General features: G+C 32.7%; 1 protein-coding gene across 1 annotated transcript in view; it reads right to left on the bottom strand.

The window, feature by feature from the left end:
* The window catches only part of eIF3m (eukaryotic translation initiation factor 3 subunit m), a 35,600-nt gene that overhangs the window by 7,289 nt on the left and 11,705 nt on the right, over window positions 1-16,606 (bottom strand). Inside the window, exons 4-6 of the mRNA XM_035372029.2 lie at window positions 7,288-7,411; window positions 1,453-1,547; window positions 1,186-1,269 (exon numbers count right to left, since the gene is read on the bottom strand). Of these exons, the coding sequence (XP_035227920.1) occupies window positions 1,186-1,269; window positions 1,453-1,547; window positions 7,288-7,411 (303 nt within the window). The remainder of the gene's footprint in view (window positions 1-1,185; window positions 1,270-1,452; window positions 1,548-7,287; window positions 7,412-16,606) is intronic.

Raw genomic sequence — 16,606 nt, 5'->3', positions numbered from 1 at the left:
TATAAGATGGAAGGTCAAAAATTATCTGCATTCATTTTAAATTTATTTACACAGAAGTAGATGACTCAAAAAAGGCAAGATCTAGGTTGTAAGCACGGTGTTCTAGCATCTGAGAGTCCATATGGTTAATAGTTTCAACAGATTGGTAGAACATGTATTGTCATGAAAATACTCTTTCTTCAGCAATAGGCATCGGTATCTGATATGAATGCTGGTTTCATATTGTTAGCCAGCAAATCATTGCACCTCTCACTGTTTATGGTACTTGATTATTCCAGAAAGTCTTCCAGCATCCCTTAATAAACAGTATCATCTTTTCTGTAGAATATTAAGTTCTGTATTTTTCTTCCTTTAGTGATCTTGGATGCTTCACTTTGTAGTCTGCCTTTTGGGATTCTAGCTCATTGTTATGGATGCTTGTTTTATCTCCTGCAACTATTCTACTAAAAAAAACTTTGCCTTCGTTGTTGTACTGATCAAATATGTATTAGCAGATCTTCAACACAGATTATACTTTTCAATTAGCACTTTTGGCACTCATCTTGCACAGTGTTTAGGAAAATCAAAGCCTATCATAGATGATTTTATAGGCAGAATCATAATTAATCTGAAGAATCTGACTACCTTACCAATGGCAACTTTCTAGTTAGCCAGTATCAGTCTTAAGCTTCCCGAATGCTTCAGTGTCAGTGATGAAGGTCACCAGGCACGTTGCCCAGTCTTTATGCATTATGTTTGTCTGATCACTTTTTAACTTCTTGATCTATTTATAGTTACTTCTGTATGTTATAGCACTTCCCACATTATATTGAAAGCCCTCTAATGAATAAATAATTGATACACTTTCCGACCGGAGAAATCAGATCACCGCTCCAAATTTCTTTATAGAACACACTGATAGCAGAGTGGCCATGCTTATATTGTCACATCAACAAGGAAAATGATGCAATCAAGGTCAAACTTTGATTATGTGATCACAGTAATATCAACTCTATGCATGCAGGTACAGAAGTCAAGTGCAAAGATGTATTAAGACTGCAAATAATTTTTGACTTCCCCTCATACATATATATCATATAATAATAATAGTCAAATACGAACATTTCTTCATTGTTTTAACACCGTAAATAAATTTCTGAAGCATTTGAGACTCAAGGATTATACAGTGTAATTATTGCAACTTACTTGTGTGCATCATCCCTTGCTTGAGATGCATTATCTTCAGTGTAAGTGCCCAACAACTCAATCATAACCTTAGCAGCTAGCTCACTAACAAAAAACATTGACAATACATGGTAAGTGATATTGTTACATTTGTTTCAAATTATGAAAATAAAAATATCATTAATAACGCACAAAGTTGAAGAGATTATGTAATCATCAGACTAATGCAAGTAAGGCATTGTTAAATAATAAAATATATAACAAAAATAGAAATTTTTAATTTATTACCCCTGTTTACACTCCACCAAAACTTCATGCAAAAGTCGCAACAATTTTTGCACCTTATCAGTACAGACTTCCAATTCAGACAGCCATGATTTCAGCTATAAAAGTAAAAATTTATAGCTAAACTACAAGTGCATAGTTTATGTCATGAAATAAAAAAAATACCCAATGAACTAAATTCAGTATGAAAAGTAAATTTATAAATATGCTCTTTGTAACTCAAATCACACGGTAGCACACCTCTAATGCATAATACCTTACATAAAATGTAGATTGTCATAATTAATATTACTAAATATTAATTATAAACATGACAGCAATGGCAAAAACTGAGTTACGTAGAGTACATGAAAGCCCTTTCAAATACAGAAAGTAGAAGCTCATAAGAAACTTAACATAAAAATGCTTCACACCAAGCATAAATGTGTGGAAAGTTCCCTGCAAAAACTGTTACTAAAGAATTTAAGCGTATGTTTATTACAGTACTAACACTTTTGAATTTCTTTAAAGTTACAACATTTCATGTCAACCATCTTTTGGGGTTAAATTCATATTTATACATAAAAAAAAAAAAAGCTTTAAAATTTTATATTAGGCCCCAAAAAGGCAATTTTTTTCATTTACACATACATACACATTTTGACAGCATTTGAGCTAAAATTATTTAAAAACAGCATATCTTTCGAAATTCTAATAGACAGTTTCACATGCTGGAGATAAAAATATTTTATTCCGTACAGTTCGTTGCCACTGCTCACTTTGGAATAGTTGTGTTTCTTAATCAAAAATTTGTTAAAGTTTAAAAAATATGAAATAGATAATAAAACAAAATTGAAATTTAAGATTCATGTTTCCAGGTGCCCATATTCGGGTGGAGGACTATGTTATTTAAAATTTAATGGCTCTAGATATAGTTATTTTTTCACAATGCAAGAAACATACATACGGTCATGGAGATTCTTCATTATTTAATTTCTTTAAATATAATAGAGGGTGAAAATATTTGGCAACAACTTGAAAAGTGATACAGCTGTAGTGAATCGGTGAAAAACATCATTTTGAGACGAATAGCCCTTCTGGGTTAACAACCCTTTGATCTTTTTTTTTTTTTTTTAAACTCATTACAACAACCTTTAAAAATCCAGATCAATGGTTATAATAAGACCAATTTAAATTAAGCTTGCTATGAATTTATTTCCTATTAATTTTGCAACCATTTCAAATAATATAAAAAGGATAAATCAATGAATGTGATGCACATTCTAAGTAAGTAAATTAGTTTACTGTCATTCACATTCATTTCATTAATGCAATGGCATACCATAATATATCAATAACACATCACCATACATCATTGGTAAATTCTGAATCACCTGTATGAGTTTTTTCAGCAACTCACAATACCTGTCAGCATTTACTGTGGTGCAGATGCCACGAGTTCACCAACAACACCCTCTTTCGATCCCAAAATTACACGACAGTTGTCATTAAAAAAGAAATACATAAAAAAAATTCTTGAACTATTTTGTAGCACATTAATGAAATTTTACATTCATATCTGATAGGTGGCACAGTACATCAGTACTCTTGGAAAGATCCTTCTTGTGTGCCACACGTTTAAATTGTGATCAGTTATAATATATTACAACCATTTATGAAAAAGTGCTTGCTGTGTCTATTCTGCAAATTTCAAAGTGGATCAATTTCACGAACAGTGTATTAACATAAAATTTTTTGTTAAACTTGGAAAGAAATTTAGAGACTCGGCAAATATTAAAACAATTTTTAATGATCAGTATATAAATGCTATGAAGAGTTGCATGATTCAAGGAAGCTAACAATCAATCAATAATGATTTCCCTTTGAAACATCTGTTGCCTAAACTGACAAAAGTGGTTTAAATTTGTGAAATTCAGCAGTGACAGCATTCAGCATTCAAATCAGTGACCGACTTTACAAGAAATTGCAGAGATTACAACCTTCAATCAACAATACCACATTTTAACTGAAAAATAGGAAATGGACTAAACTGCTGCAAAATTCATTCTACATTTGCTGATAAAGGACTAGAAACATACTGCATTACAATTTGCCAGGACCTTCTATATGGTACAAATAAATATTTTGTTAGACATATGTTTTTTATTCTGATATCAATCTTCACAAAGTACTGGAAAAGTTTCTCCAAGGCAGCAAAAAAAAAAAAAAAAAATCTGATAGAGGTCAGACCACAAGTCATGTTAACAGCCTTTTTGATGTGACATAGTATCGATCACAAATTTTTGTCTGAGGGACAGACAGTGAATCACTAGCATTACCTTGAAGAGTAAGACAACTAAGACCCAAACTGTGAATAAATAAATCTCATCTCCTCCATCACAATATATTTCCACATGGATTTCATTTTTTAAAAGACCACGTAGAAACAAAATTTACTTGAAGATTTAACTTTGGGCAGAATGGGTTTCTCTTTTAATGGAAGTTAGCATGAAATAAGAGCTGTAATTCCAACCAAAGGGAACCATAGAGAATATTATTATAATAATGATTTCATTACATTTTTTGAACCAAAATCAAATGCATATATACTTTTGTCACATAAGATAGCCATAATTTAAATTTTGCTTTCTTTTTGAAACAGCTAGAAGAAATTCTTTAAAGTGCATCTTTCATTCAGTTTGTAATAAAACTGTATCTGTGACATAAAAGTTTTCAATTATCTTCAGTATTATAAAAACTGTACTTGTTGAGGACACCACTATCTGCATCCACAGTTAAATTTAACAACCATAAAGAAATTACAGAGTAAAATATAAATGGCATGAATATCCATATACTTCTGCTTTTACATTTCTTCAAATGATAAATTATTTCTCAATAATAATAATAATAATGCAGAAACAAAAGCAGCTTTTAAAACTCAAAATTCTTTTTCATTTGAGTTCCAATTTTATATCAACAATAAAAGTTAGGTTCACCAGATGACAGCAATACATATTCTTTTCCTTCTTCCCCCCCTTTTTTAAATAGTTTATTAAAGTGTTTAAGATGTCAGACTGTAAGTTGAAGTATTCATATTGCAATATTTTTCTTTCCTATTTTAAACTTTTTAACTGTAAAAAATAAAAATAAGAAGAATAAAAAATAAAATAATAATAATAACAACAACAATAAAAACCAATAGTAGTTCTATAGCATTTTTTCTGTTTTTTTTTTTATACTTTCGACAGCCACGTATTACTTTATGGCAGTGATTTCAAACTGGTGGCCTTTGAAGCAATTTTACACAGTCCATGAATATATTTCCTCTAAATTAATTGGCATTATTTTGACAAAAAATTACCTTATTTGGAAGTACATCTATATGTGAACAAGCTGTTTTCGGAGTTTAATAAAAACCAGATTGATCATTCAATTTGTGATAAAAATAACTTCTAGTAATTTTCCTCCAAGCTTATAAGCTTTATCAAAACACCATGAGATGGTTGTAGCAAGAAATAAAGAAGTTTATAATTTTATATGCAAATACATGTATTTTTTCTGTATGATTAAAAAAATGTAAATAAAAATTTTAAACAGGCTGCCATCATTTATTCTCATGTTTCATCCCACTTCAAAGTTTTCTTGATTTGTTTATTTTTAGTTTAGTGGTTAATCTAACATTTGAAATAAATGCAAGTATGAAAATTTAATATTTAGAAGTCAGTAATATGTTTGAAATGCAAAGTGCAACCAATGTGTATCTTGCAGAAAACAGCTTTTAGATTTCACATAGAATATAAATTGATGCATCATTATTACTGCTTATAAAGGTTTTGATATATATTTAGCACATAAAATTTACAATTAAGTTAAAAATTTTTGGCCAATCAGCTGCTTTCGATTATGCATTCAGTGCACATGCAATTTCAGTACGAGACCAGTTTTATGGCATTCACTATATAATGTATAGAAACACATTACTTCTTTTTAACAGATATAAACACGATAATTCATCTTGGATTATTTAATTATGGCAAAGTACACGAGGGCTATCTGCCTAAAGGAGGGATGTCTTTGTGGAGGAATTTCTAAGGGAAACTGGCTCGTATACACGTTACACATGGGGAAAACCACGAAAATGCCCATGCAGCCAGCCCGTTCACGGGATTTGAACCTAGGACCAAACTACCAGTTTTCAGCGTCTTTACTGCTCGGCCGTTGGTGGGCCGATAATTCATCTTGATAACATCATCATCATAAACATATCAGAATTAAAAACGCAATTTCCTTTTTTCATCAGCATTCAATGTAATCAATAACATAAGTGCAACACATAAAAATCACATACACTTTAAAATTAAGTAATAAGAAAAGTATACACACATGAATAAAATACACAACAGTATCAGATATAATCACTGTTTTCCCTTTCAAATAATTGGAGCTTATAGTTAGGTATTAAAGGATTTTAAATTTGTATGTATTAGGTTGTCCAGAAAATAATGCAGGTTTTTAACCTATATCTTTAAAGTATCATAACTCAAAAACAATTTTATTAATCAAAATAAGCAGCAGCCGAATCAATGCATTTTTGCCAATGAGATATAAGTTTATTTATGCCGGTAGAATAAAATTCTGTTGTTCTGGATATGATAAAATTGTCAAAGGCAATTTTGACCTCATCTTGGTTTCTGAAGTATTTCTTCTGCAGAATGTTATCCAGATGTTTGAAAAAATGGTAATCAGTCGGCAAGAGCTCAGGCGAATATGGGGGAAGAAGGAGAGTCTCGTATCCCAATTCGTCCAATTTTTGTAGGGTCAGTTGCATGATGTGTGGCCGAGCATTGTCATGGAGAAGAACTGACCGCTTTCTGTTGACCAATGCTGAGCACATGCATTGCAATTTTTGGTACATTTTATTGATTTACTGACAGTACTTATCTGCCATAATCGTTTAGCCCAGATTTAGGAAGCTGTTGTGGATGAGACCCACCTCAGACCACCAAACAGTTACCATAATTTTCTTTTGGTGCAAATTTAGCTTTGAAAAGTGTTGTACTGTCTGACCCTGGTCCAACCACTGAGCTGAGTGTTGCCAGTTGTTGGAGAAAATCCATTTTCATCCCACACAATAATTCAATCAAGAAAAAAGGTTGTTTTTGTTGCGGAGAAGAAGAGCAGACAACACTTCAAAATGGCGACTTTTTTATATTTTCGCTCAATTTGTGAGGCACCCACTTATCGAGCTTCTTTGACTTTCCTATACAATTCAAGTGATCAGAAATTGTTGTTTTGCTTATGCCAGGCTCTCAAACAGTTATGCATGGGTTTGTTTCAACTAAAGTCTTTAAATCATCCTCATCAACAGCTGAAGAGCACTCTTGATGCTCTCAATGCTCTTAATCTTCTAGGTCAAATTCTCCACGATGAAACTTTTGGTATCACCGTTGAACCATAGGTTCACTAACATTTTTTACACCCCATATTTCATTGACATTTCGAGCCCTTTGTGCTACGCTGTGGCCTAGCTTGTACTCATAAAAGTAAATTTGCAGAAAATCACATTTTGACGTCTAAACAAAAACACCTAGTAAATATTTTTGAAAATAATTTTGGAACAAAATGATTATTATAGAAATATAGAGAGAAAATAGAGCTTCAAAATGATATATAAACCAATCTAATTCAAAATATTTTTGTTTCTAAAAATGTACAGGAAAGATAAACGGTTGCAAAAACCTGTATTATTTTCTGGACAACCTAATAACATATATAGTTTGTAGGCAATACATAATTACACAACAAAACAAAGTTATTCAAACAATCAAGGCTGCTAAAAACATTGGACATTCTTACTTTGTTCACATCTTTAAAAACCATATGTATATTATCGGTTTGTCCAGCAACACGTACAAGACTGCAGTACACATCATAGCATAATGGTGAATGTTCTCCAATGCCTGCAAACAAATTTTGCAACCTAAAAATATTAAAATACCATTTTAACAGTTATTTACTGCCAATCACTTTTATATATGCAAATTATTATTATTTCAGAATTCCTAAAGATGCATTTTTGAATGCTGATGCTGTAAAAATAAGCTGCAAGACCATGTTATGAAAACTTCCCAATCTATCATTTCAGATTAATTATGTTCATATTTCATTACACAGTGAGAAGTCTCTTAACTGCATTAAAAGTTTTCAACAAACCTTGCATCTAAAATAACATTCTGGATAATCAATCAGGATATACCTCTTAACTTATATCTACTTTTCAATGAAAGCCTTTTTCCTGTATTTCCCAATAGGAATTATAATTTGGTTTATTACAAAGGATAGTGGTATAATGTTGTCAACATCAATGTGAAATCCTCCTAGCAAGCACAAGACCAACTCCATTAAATTTTGCAAAACAAATCATCTATCAGTAAATTAATACAAGTTTCGATCTTTCACACACTGCTCCATGTTTTCATATCTTTACGTTTATACGATCAGATAGACTTGAGAAAGGTACTGTTTTTGGTTGCTTCACTTTACACAGCCCAAGAATAAACTTCCTGTATCACATGAATCTGCTTCCATGAATTCCTGTACCTTCTGTTTATCACACAAAGGCCAAAGGTGAGTAAATGAGACTGAAAGCTGTAATTGCAAGATAAAAAAAAAGGGGGGAACGAAAGTGTGAAAAATAGTAAACAACCTTAAGATACCCCAACAGCTTTAATAATATACAAATAACTGAAAAAGGTTAATTTCCTTAATTCCATTATATTTTTGCAGACAAGAATGTTTATCTATTTTGGTCAAATAATTCATCTAACATATTAATACAAGCTTTGATCTTTCACATGTTACTGAATGTTTTATATCTTCAAGATAGATCTGAAAGCCATAGTTTTTGGTTGCTTCACTTTTAAATGAAGAACAAAGGCGGGTTAATGAAGCTATACAAGTTACAACTACAAGATTTAAAGGGTAAGTTATTGTATGTTAATAAACCAGTTATTATGATTAAGATATAATAACACACCGAACAAATATTAATTTAAAAGTCCAACAACAAAAATCAGCATTATATTTTCAAATTTTCACAGGACTAGTTTCAATGGTTTTACCGAACCATCGTCCTCAGCTGCAAAAGCGTTAATGAACGAGATAAGATAAGAAAGCCTGGACAGGAGAGAAGCTACTGGTGCCATCTGCTGAAGAAACCAGAACTAAAACATAATTTCTTTAAAGGCTGAAGGCAAAGATGGATTGGAATTAGGGTCGTTAACTAGAACACAAAGATTTTTTTAAATGTGAAATCCAGTTCAATAATGCATACTTGCCAACCTATGACACTCAAAAATCAGGAGATTTTTTTAAGAAATCAGGAGATTTTTCACAATGTTAAAAAGACTTTTTAAATGATAAAAATATAGTTTTTAATAATGAATTAACTTTAAGTAGTAACTAATTCTTAAATGAAAGCAACACAAAAATACCTTACACATAAAAAAAATTTTATTACATGCATCGTTTAAGGGAAAAAAAAAAAAAAAACACTTTAATCAGTTTTCGTACAAATGTTATAAACAGTGGCAGATTTTGCTTTCTTTAAGAAAGAAACTTCATCATTGTGTTCACAGCAATTGCCACGTAGGCCTGCTTTCGCTAATAAAAGTTTTTCTAATGTGCCATCTCTAATATTAGATCTAAATTTAGTCCTCGTTTTCGCAACAACACTGAGAATCCTCTCACACTCTGCATTACTATAGGGAACTGTCAAGATGGCCAACACAATTCTAGACAGTTCACTATATTTTAAAATTCCATCAGCACCTTTCAGTTTTGCAATTAAACTCCACTGGGTGTCAATCGTAGCTGATTTCATAACTTCATCCAAGTTTTCTAATTGTAAACTGCTGTTATGCAGCTGTTGGAACTGTTTCAATTTTTCCTTCCTTTTAGAACTCCTTTCAAGATAATAATAAATATCAACAATGTGTCCATCCACATTTATTGGTAAAGAAGTTGCCCCTTTTTCAGCTGCTAAATTTAAGAGGTGACAGGTGCACCTCATAATGTGAAAATCAGAATTTTCCTTTCTTAAGATGCCTGCAACACCAGCCTTCCGAGCCTACAAATACTGGTGCATTATCAGCACCAAGTGCTAAGCAATTATCCAGAGTGCCTGCAGTTTTCTTTTAAAGTTTTAATAATTAGCTGTGCTATATTAAAGCCTGTCAAATGTCCTTCTAAAGTGGGAACATAAAGTAAACTGCACTCAATTTCTGAAGCCTCTGGATCAAAAAAGAAACAACAATTGGATACAGTTTTGAATCGGTATTATTGCTTCCTTCAGTAGAGAGGCAGACCAGAGCTATTTTAATGCAATCAATAACTGAAGATTTATTTTTCAAACCCATTTCTTTAACAATTGCACCTGTTTTGATTCTCGCACCTTGAGTATTTCTTAGCGATTTCACTATCGGGAAACATTTTTCTAAATAAAGCTGCAGCGTGATCCGATGCATTCAGTGGCAGGTTGTGCTCCAGTAAAAAGGCAGAAAACAGACATTCTGCATTAATAACTTTTTGGTCCTTTGTTTCCGAAGAAAAATTTAATTTTTTGTTTTTTTCAAAACAACTCATGTTATCCTTGTGTTTTTGTGTACGCACATGTTTGAGAACATCCGCCCTTCCAACATACGAAGTCGAAAAATCACAACGACAGGCGGTACACATCGCAAATTTATTACATTTCCTTGAGGAAATAATGGAAGGAAAGTCGACTGTGTACGATTTTTGAAACGTACACTAGTATTTCACCTTTCTCGCAGACGTAACAAAAGATGATAATTTCTAAAACTATTTCCCTAAGGCACGTGTACTCACACAACTCAGGACAAAATGAACGAAATAACTAAAAAGAACATCCAAATAACAACTTGCTTTGTCCTCATTGGCTAATATATGCCAGCTGACACGCAGTGGAGCTCGAAGCCCATTGGAGAACTGGAGAATGACGTTTCTGGATACGTATAATGCTCTCACTCACAAAGCAGAAGCTATCTGATTCGCAAGGTTTTGTTTTAGATATAATGTAGAGAAAATTCAATTGCTTTCAGACGTCCAAAAGCACTTTTTTTATTCATATAACAAAGTATTAAGTCAAGTTGCATAAAAATCGTGAGAAATTTTAAGAATAAGAAAAAGTCGGGAGAAATATATTGTAAATTGGGTTGGCGGGAGAGCGGTCGAAAATCGGGAGAGATGGCAACTCTGAATAATGGAAGATGTTTTTTAAATAATTTTGGCAGCAGAAAAATTGAAAGTGTGATTTTCCGACGAACAATTTTGGGCAACAGAAGACTTGTGTGTTTCCTTTCCTCTAACATATGCCTCATGTTCCCTAATGCGAAATTTTAAGGCTCTCTTAGTTTGGCCAAAGTAAATTAAGCCACACTGGCAAGGAATCCTGTAAATACCCCAGGAATTCATATCCGGAATGGGGTCCTTGAGTATGGAAATCAGAATTTTATTGATGGGAGAATAAATGACCCCAAAGTTAAATTTCTGCAAAATACCTGCAACTTTATAGCTGACTGATGGAAAGAAGGGAATGACAACAGAATTTTTATAATCTCCTAAAACAGGAGTGTGCCTTTTGGTGTGTTAAGATGAGAATTTTTAAACTGCTTGATTAATGATATTGGGTGAAATCCCCTGCCAATAGCTATTGCTTTTAAATAGTTTAGTTCTTCATCAAGGGATAGTTTGGAGAAGCAAACTTGAAGAGCACGGAAAACATTGGAATAAAATGAAGCTAACTTTTGTTTAGTCGGATGACATGATTATGATTTGAAATGTGGTGGAAGGCAAACTGATGAAGGTTTACGGTAAACCATAGTTCTGAAGTTGGATGTGTTTAGTGTGACCAGAATGTCAAGAAACGGAAGAGAATTGCAAATCTCAAGTTCAAAAGTGAACTGAATAGCAGAATTAATGGAATTTATCATTGAAAGAACTTTACTTTATTAAAGTATGTTAATAAAAATAATAATAATATAATATATAGTTTAGATAAGTAAAGTGTAAGCAAAGTGTTAATTGGAAAGAAGCTATGGATTCAGAGAAATCATTGATAGAGAATGAAACATGGAGTTTAGAAAAATTACCAAAAGATGCTAAAGCTATACCATGCAAGTGGGTTTATAAGATCAAAAGGAATCCTGATGGATCTATTAATAAATTCAAGGCTAGACTTGTTGCCAAAGGATGTACTCAACGTTTCGGAGTTGATTATGATCAAACGTTTAGTCCAGTAACAAAGTTAGGAACTATTTGTTCAGTTTTAAGCATCGCAGCCAATGAGAAAATGCATCTTTCTCAGTTTGATGTCGGTTCAGCATTATGGGAAACTTGAAGAATCTATATACATGCAGCAACCAGAAGGATATAGTGACGGTTCGAAGAAAGTCTGTAAGTTGAAACGCAGTTTGTATGGACTTAAACAATCATCACGCTGCTGGAATAAATATTTTGGAGATTTTGTGTCACAGCTGGGCTTCAAGACAAGTGTACTGCTTATATATAAGAAACAATAATGGCAAGAAGCTAATCGTATGTTTATATGTAGATGATGGTTTAGTAGCATCAACAGACTTACAAGAATCTGAAAAATTTCTCAGAGAATTGAGATTCAGAATCACAACTAAACCAGCAGTATATTTTCTTGGACTTGAAATTAAACATCTTGAAGATGGAAGTATTAAAATTAGTCAGCAAGCTTATGCAAGAAAAATTCTTCAAAAATTTGGGATGGAAGATTGCAAGCCAGTGTCAACTCCTATCCTGAAGGAAGGTCTAACTGAAAAGAAAAAGGAAGATAAATCAAACAGAGAAATTTTTCCTTATAGAGAAGCTGTAGGAGTTTTAATGCATCTTATGTTAGGCACAAGACCAGATTTAGCTTACTGTGCTGGCATTCTATCACGTTACCTAGAAAATCCTTCGAAAGATGATTGGAAAAAAGTGAAACGTGTATTCAGATACATAGCAGGTTCTCTAACTAAAGGTGTTACATACAAGAATAAATACAAACCAGGAATTCTAGAATGCTACAGTGATGCAGATTTTGGAGGCTGTCAAGAAACAGGAAAATCAACGAGTGGAGTAGTAATATTATATAGTGGTGGAGCTATATCATGGATTAGCCAAAGGCAATCAGTTGTTGCAACTTTGATGACTGAAGCAGAAGTAATTGCAGCTAGTGAATGTTCTAGAGAAGTCATTTGGTTAAAGCGACTATTTAGTGATGTAACCAAGTTACGTGAAACTCCAGTAATTCAAGTAGACAACGGCGCTGCAGTGAGACTGTCACAAAACCTGGAGTTTCATTGACGCACAAAACACATTGATATCAAGCACTTTTTCATACGAGAGAAAGTTCTAGAAAAGAAAATCACTGTGCAGCAGGTACCTACAGAGGCGCAAGTTGTTGACATAATGGCTAAACCTTTATTTAAACTGAGACTGTTAATTTTTTGTGATAAGATGGGACTTTTATGACTTTTTTCTTTTAATTTATTATTATTATTATTATTTTTTATAAGGGGAAGTATTAAAGTATGTTAATAAAAATAATAATAATATATAGTTTAGATAAGTTCTGGCAACAGTGAGTGTTGTCGTCATCAGGAGATCGTGCTTCGCGATACTGTCGTTCAAAAAATAGCTATAGTTTGTAATTCCTATAAAAAGCATCGTATTTTTGCTCTGCTATTTGTTTTCTCTCTATTTTTAGAAATACCTTTTTAGGTTATGTATTTTTTAAGAAATACTTTTTTATACTTAAATCACCTTTAATACCTTCAAACAGGGTAAAAATATCGTCTACGTAGTAGAACCATACCGGGAAGTTTAAAGTATCAAACAATTTTGATTCATAATAATGCATGTACATATCAGCCAGGATGGAACTGAGGGGGCTTCCCAAGGCTAATCCCTGTTTGCTTGTAATATTTATTTTGGAAAACGAAATGCATTTGTTTCAAACAGAGTTGAGTGAGAGAAATTAGCTTATCAATTTCGACGCAAGAGAAATGAAATTCGCGAAGTCTGGTTTCTAGACATCTTAATGCACCCTCCACTGGAACACTGGTGAATAATGATTTTACATCAAATGAAACCATGAGTAAATTTCTAGGAGAAATGTTTTTAACCTTTTTTTAGAAAATCTATTGAATTTTTTATGGTGTAAAGGTTATTTGTCTATTAGAGTTGAAAATCTAGAAACTAAATATTTAGCTAACGGATACAAGGCAGTACCTAAATTTGATACAATAGGGCGGAAAGGAATACCACTTTTATGAATTTTGGGAAGAGCATATAATCTGGCATAATTCGCAACAGATGGGATAAGCGAATGTTTTAAGTTGCTTGAAAGAATTTGTGAAGGTTTGATCGCATTTTTTATTTTTGACAGGTCTGAAGGTGAAGGATCTTTAGCGATCAGATTATATGGTCCTTCGTTTAAGAGTTTAGTGACACCATTGATGTAAGTGTTCTTATCCATGACGACTACCTGGCCACATTTGAAATTATAATATCTGGGTTAAAATGAATTTCACACACTGTAGCTCTTTCTCTCATGGTTAGATTTGGTTTCAAAGGTTTATTATTGAATTTCACAGTCAGGTTAGAGGTTCCACTATTGTTTCCCTGAAAATATTGTCGAGATAAGCATGAACATTCTGAACAAAATATTGGGGAATACTTTATACAGTTGAACGCAACTAAAGTGCAGGTTTCAGAGTGGTAGATTTTCCTTTGTAGAATGTCATTGTTAGTAGTTTTCTTAAAAAGTTATCAACCTGTTTGTCCTGTTGCAATGACTGCCCTTTAAGCAATGACTTGGACTTTCTTGATCATACATTGTTCTATTAGAATTCTGTTTTCCATATCATATGAAATATAGATCAATTGAAATTCAGAATCTGGCTGATGAAGCAGATATCATTTGTGACAATCAATGGCAGATTTATGAATTTGAGTGCTGGAAGGATCTTAAAATGCACAGTGTGTACCATTTTTCATACTTTTAGTCTATGTGTGTGTGTGTGTATGTGGTTATGGCAAAGCCTCGAGGGTATCTGCCTAAGAGGAGGGATGCCTTTGTGGAGGACTTTCTAAGGGAAACTGGCTCGTATACACGTTACACATGGGGAAAACCACGAAAACGCCCATGCAGCCAGCCCGTTCGCGGGATTCGAACCTCGGACCGAACTACCAGTGTTCAGCGACTTTACCGCTCGGCCACTGGTGGGCCCTTACTTTTAGTCTAATTTTCTTTTACAGGGTTACTCTCATAACTGGAAACTAAAGTTAGTCCTACAGACCATATTAGACAAGATAGCGGATTATTGCTATATCTTAAATAGTCACAAAATACTAAAGAAGATTTAAAATAACCTTTTTTATTTTAATCTGATTTGAAAAGAAAGGTGCAATTTATATGACAGGCAAAAACCACAACTTGTAGCTATTTAAATTAAGAAATAACAAACAATTAAATTCAAAAGACTAGAAGTAAGATGGCTCGACATATTTTATCAAATTGGATGCCTAATCATTTCTTTCTGTGAAGTTTCACAGAAAGAAATAATTAGGCATATATTCCCCAATATTTTGTTCAGAATGTTCATGCTTATCTCGACAATATTTTATGGGAAACAATAGTGGAACCTCTAACCTAACCAGCGCATTCACCGGATCTTACCAAGTATAATTTTTAGTCATGAGATATGGCAAAGAATGTGTGTGCTAGTAAGCCATGCAATATTCACGATCTCTGAGATGCATTATATATACAGTCTATCCTTGCCAAATTGAGGGGAACTTAATTAACACATCGTGCATATGTTAAAATTGCATTCCTTAAACTTAACTTCTTGCGGAAAAAAAAAAGTTTACATATATTTTAGATTAAAAAAATATGTGTAATTTAAACAAACCAAAATATTACTGTAATTAAAAGGGAAAATAAGACAATGTTAACTGAAAGGTTTTTCTATTATTGCTTAATAAATAGGTACATGATATTTTTACTTTTTAAATAGCTGATTACTTGCTTCAGGCCATGTCTGATGCAATTCATTAAACATTTTGTGGTAAGGAGTATAAAATTCTTTGTTACCCCTCATAAAGTGTCTTCTTTTTCTACCATTACAAAACCACACAGTTCCTGTGCCTTTTTTAACAGTTTGTTTAACTTCTTATACCTTAAAGGCTCTTTATATTTGTCACTATTGCTGCTTTCATTGTTGGCTGATGTTAAGGGCCATTTTTCATTTCATGACTGCCAATGGCTTATTGTTTAATTTCTCCATCATCTAAAAGTAATGCTTTTGCAATCTGAATGATTTCTTTGGCTTCATTTTCAGTCGATGGAAATCCTTCAAAATTGTTGACAACTTCTGGCCAACACTGATACCAGAAAGCAGTCACAGTTCATAAATTTTCTTGTTCCCATGATAGTTTAGTCATTTCTATGCAATGTCTTATGCTGAATTGTTTCCATAGTACCAGTGTGCTTTCCCTCATCTAGTATTTTAATACCTGATATAATAAGCTTTGAATGTTTTTATAATTCCTTAATCCACTGGTTGGATAAGGAAAACATGTTCAGAAGGAGTAAATGATATGAATCATATGAATGCAATGATGTGAGGTTTCAGCAATGCATTCTGGAACATTATCGAGATTTAGGAGCACTTTAAAGCTGATGTTTTGTTGTATTAAGTAATGCTGGACTACTTTAATGAAAGAATTTTCAAACCGGTCATTAAAGAGGACTATTGCAATGCAATTCTTCGACACTCTGTAGCAAACCATGCATAACAAATTCTTTCTCTTATCAAATTGAAAGGAAATAATCAAGATAATATGCATACACTAAATTTCATTGTGCAAATCCACATTCGGCAAGGCATTACTTTACTGCAAACACTAAAAACAAAATACAAGGATATGACTGATCAAACTTCCTGTACCAACATTAGAGGCTTAAGAGGGCTTAGTGGTGCTATTTAATTAAAGAAACATTGAAATCTAAAACAAGGCCAAAATCAGGCCCATAAGCAGCAGAACAACTACCATACTACCTGAAATAACTTTAAATAGA

The sequence above is a fragment of the Stegodyphus dumicola genome, chromosome 8, assembly GCF_044657685.1.
Source record: "Stegodyphus dumicola isolate Sdum_Otavi_A_Nest chromosome 8, ASM4465768v1".
Lineage (NCBI taxonomy): Eukaryota > Metazoa > Arthropoda > Arachnida > Araneae > Eresidae > Stegodyphus > Stegodyphus dumicola.
This window is presented reverse-complemented; position numbering and strand designations above follow the sequence as displayed.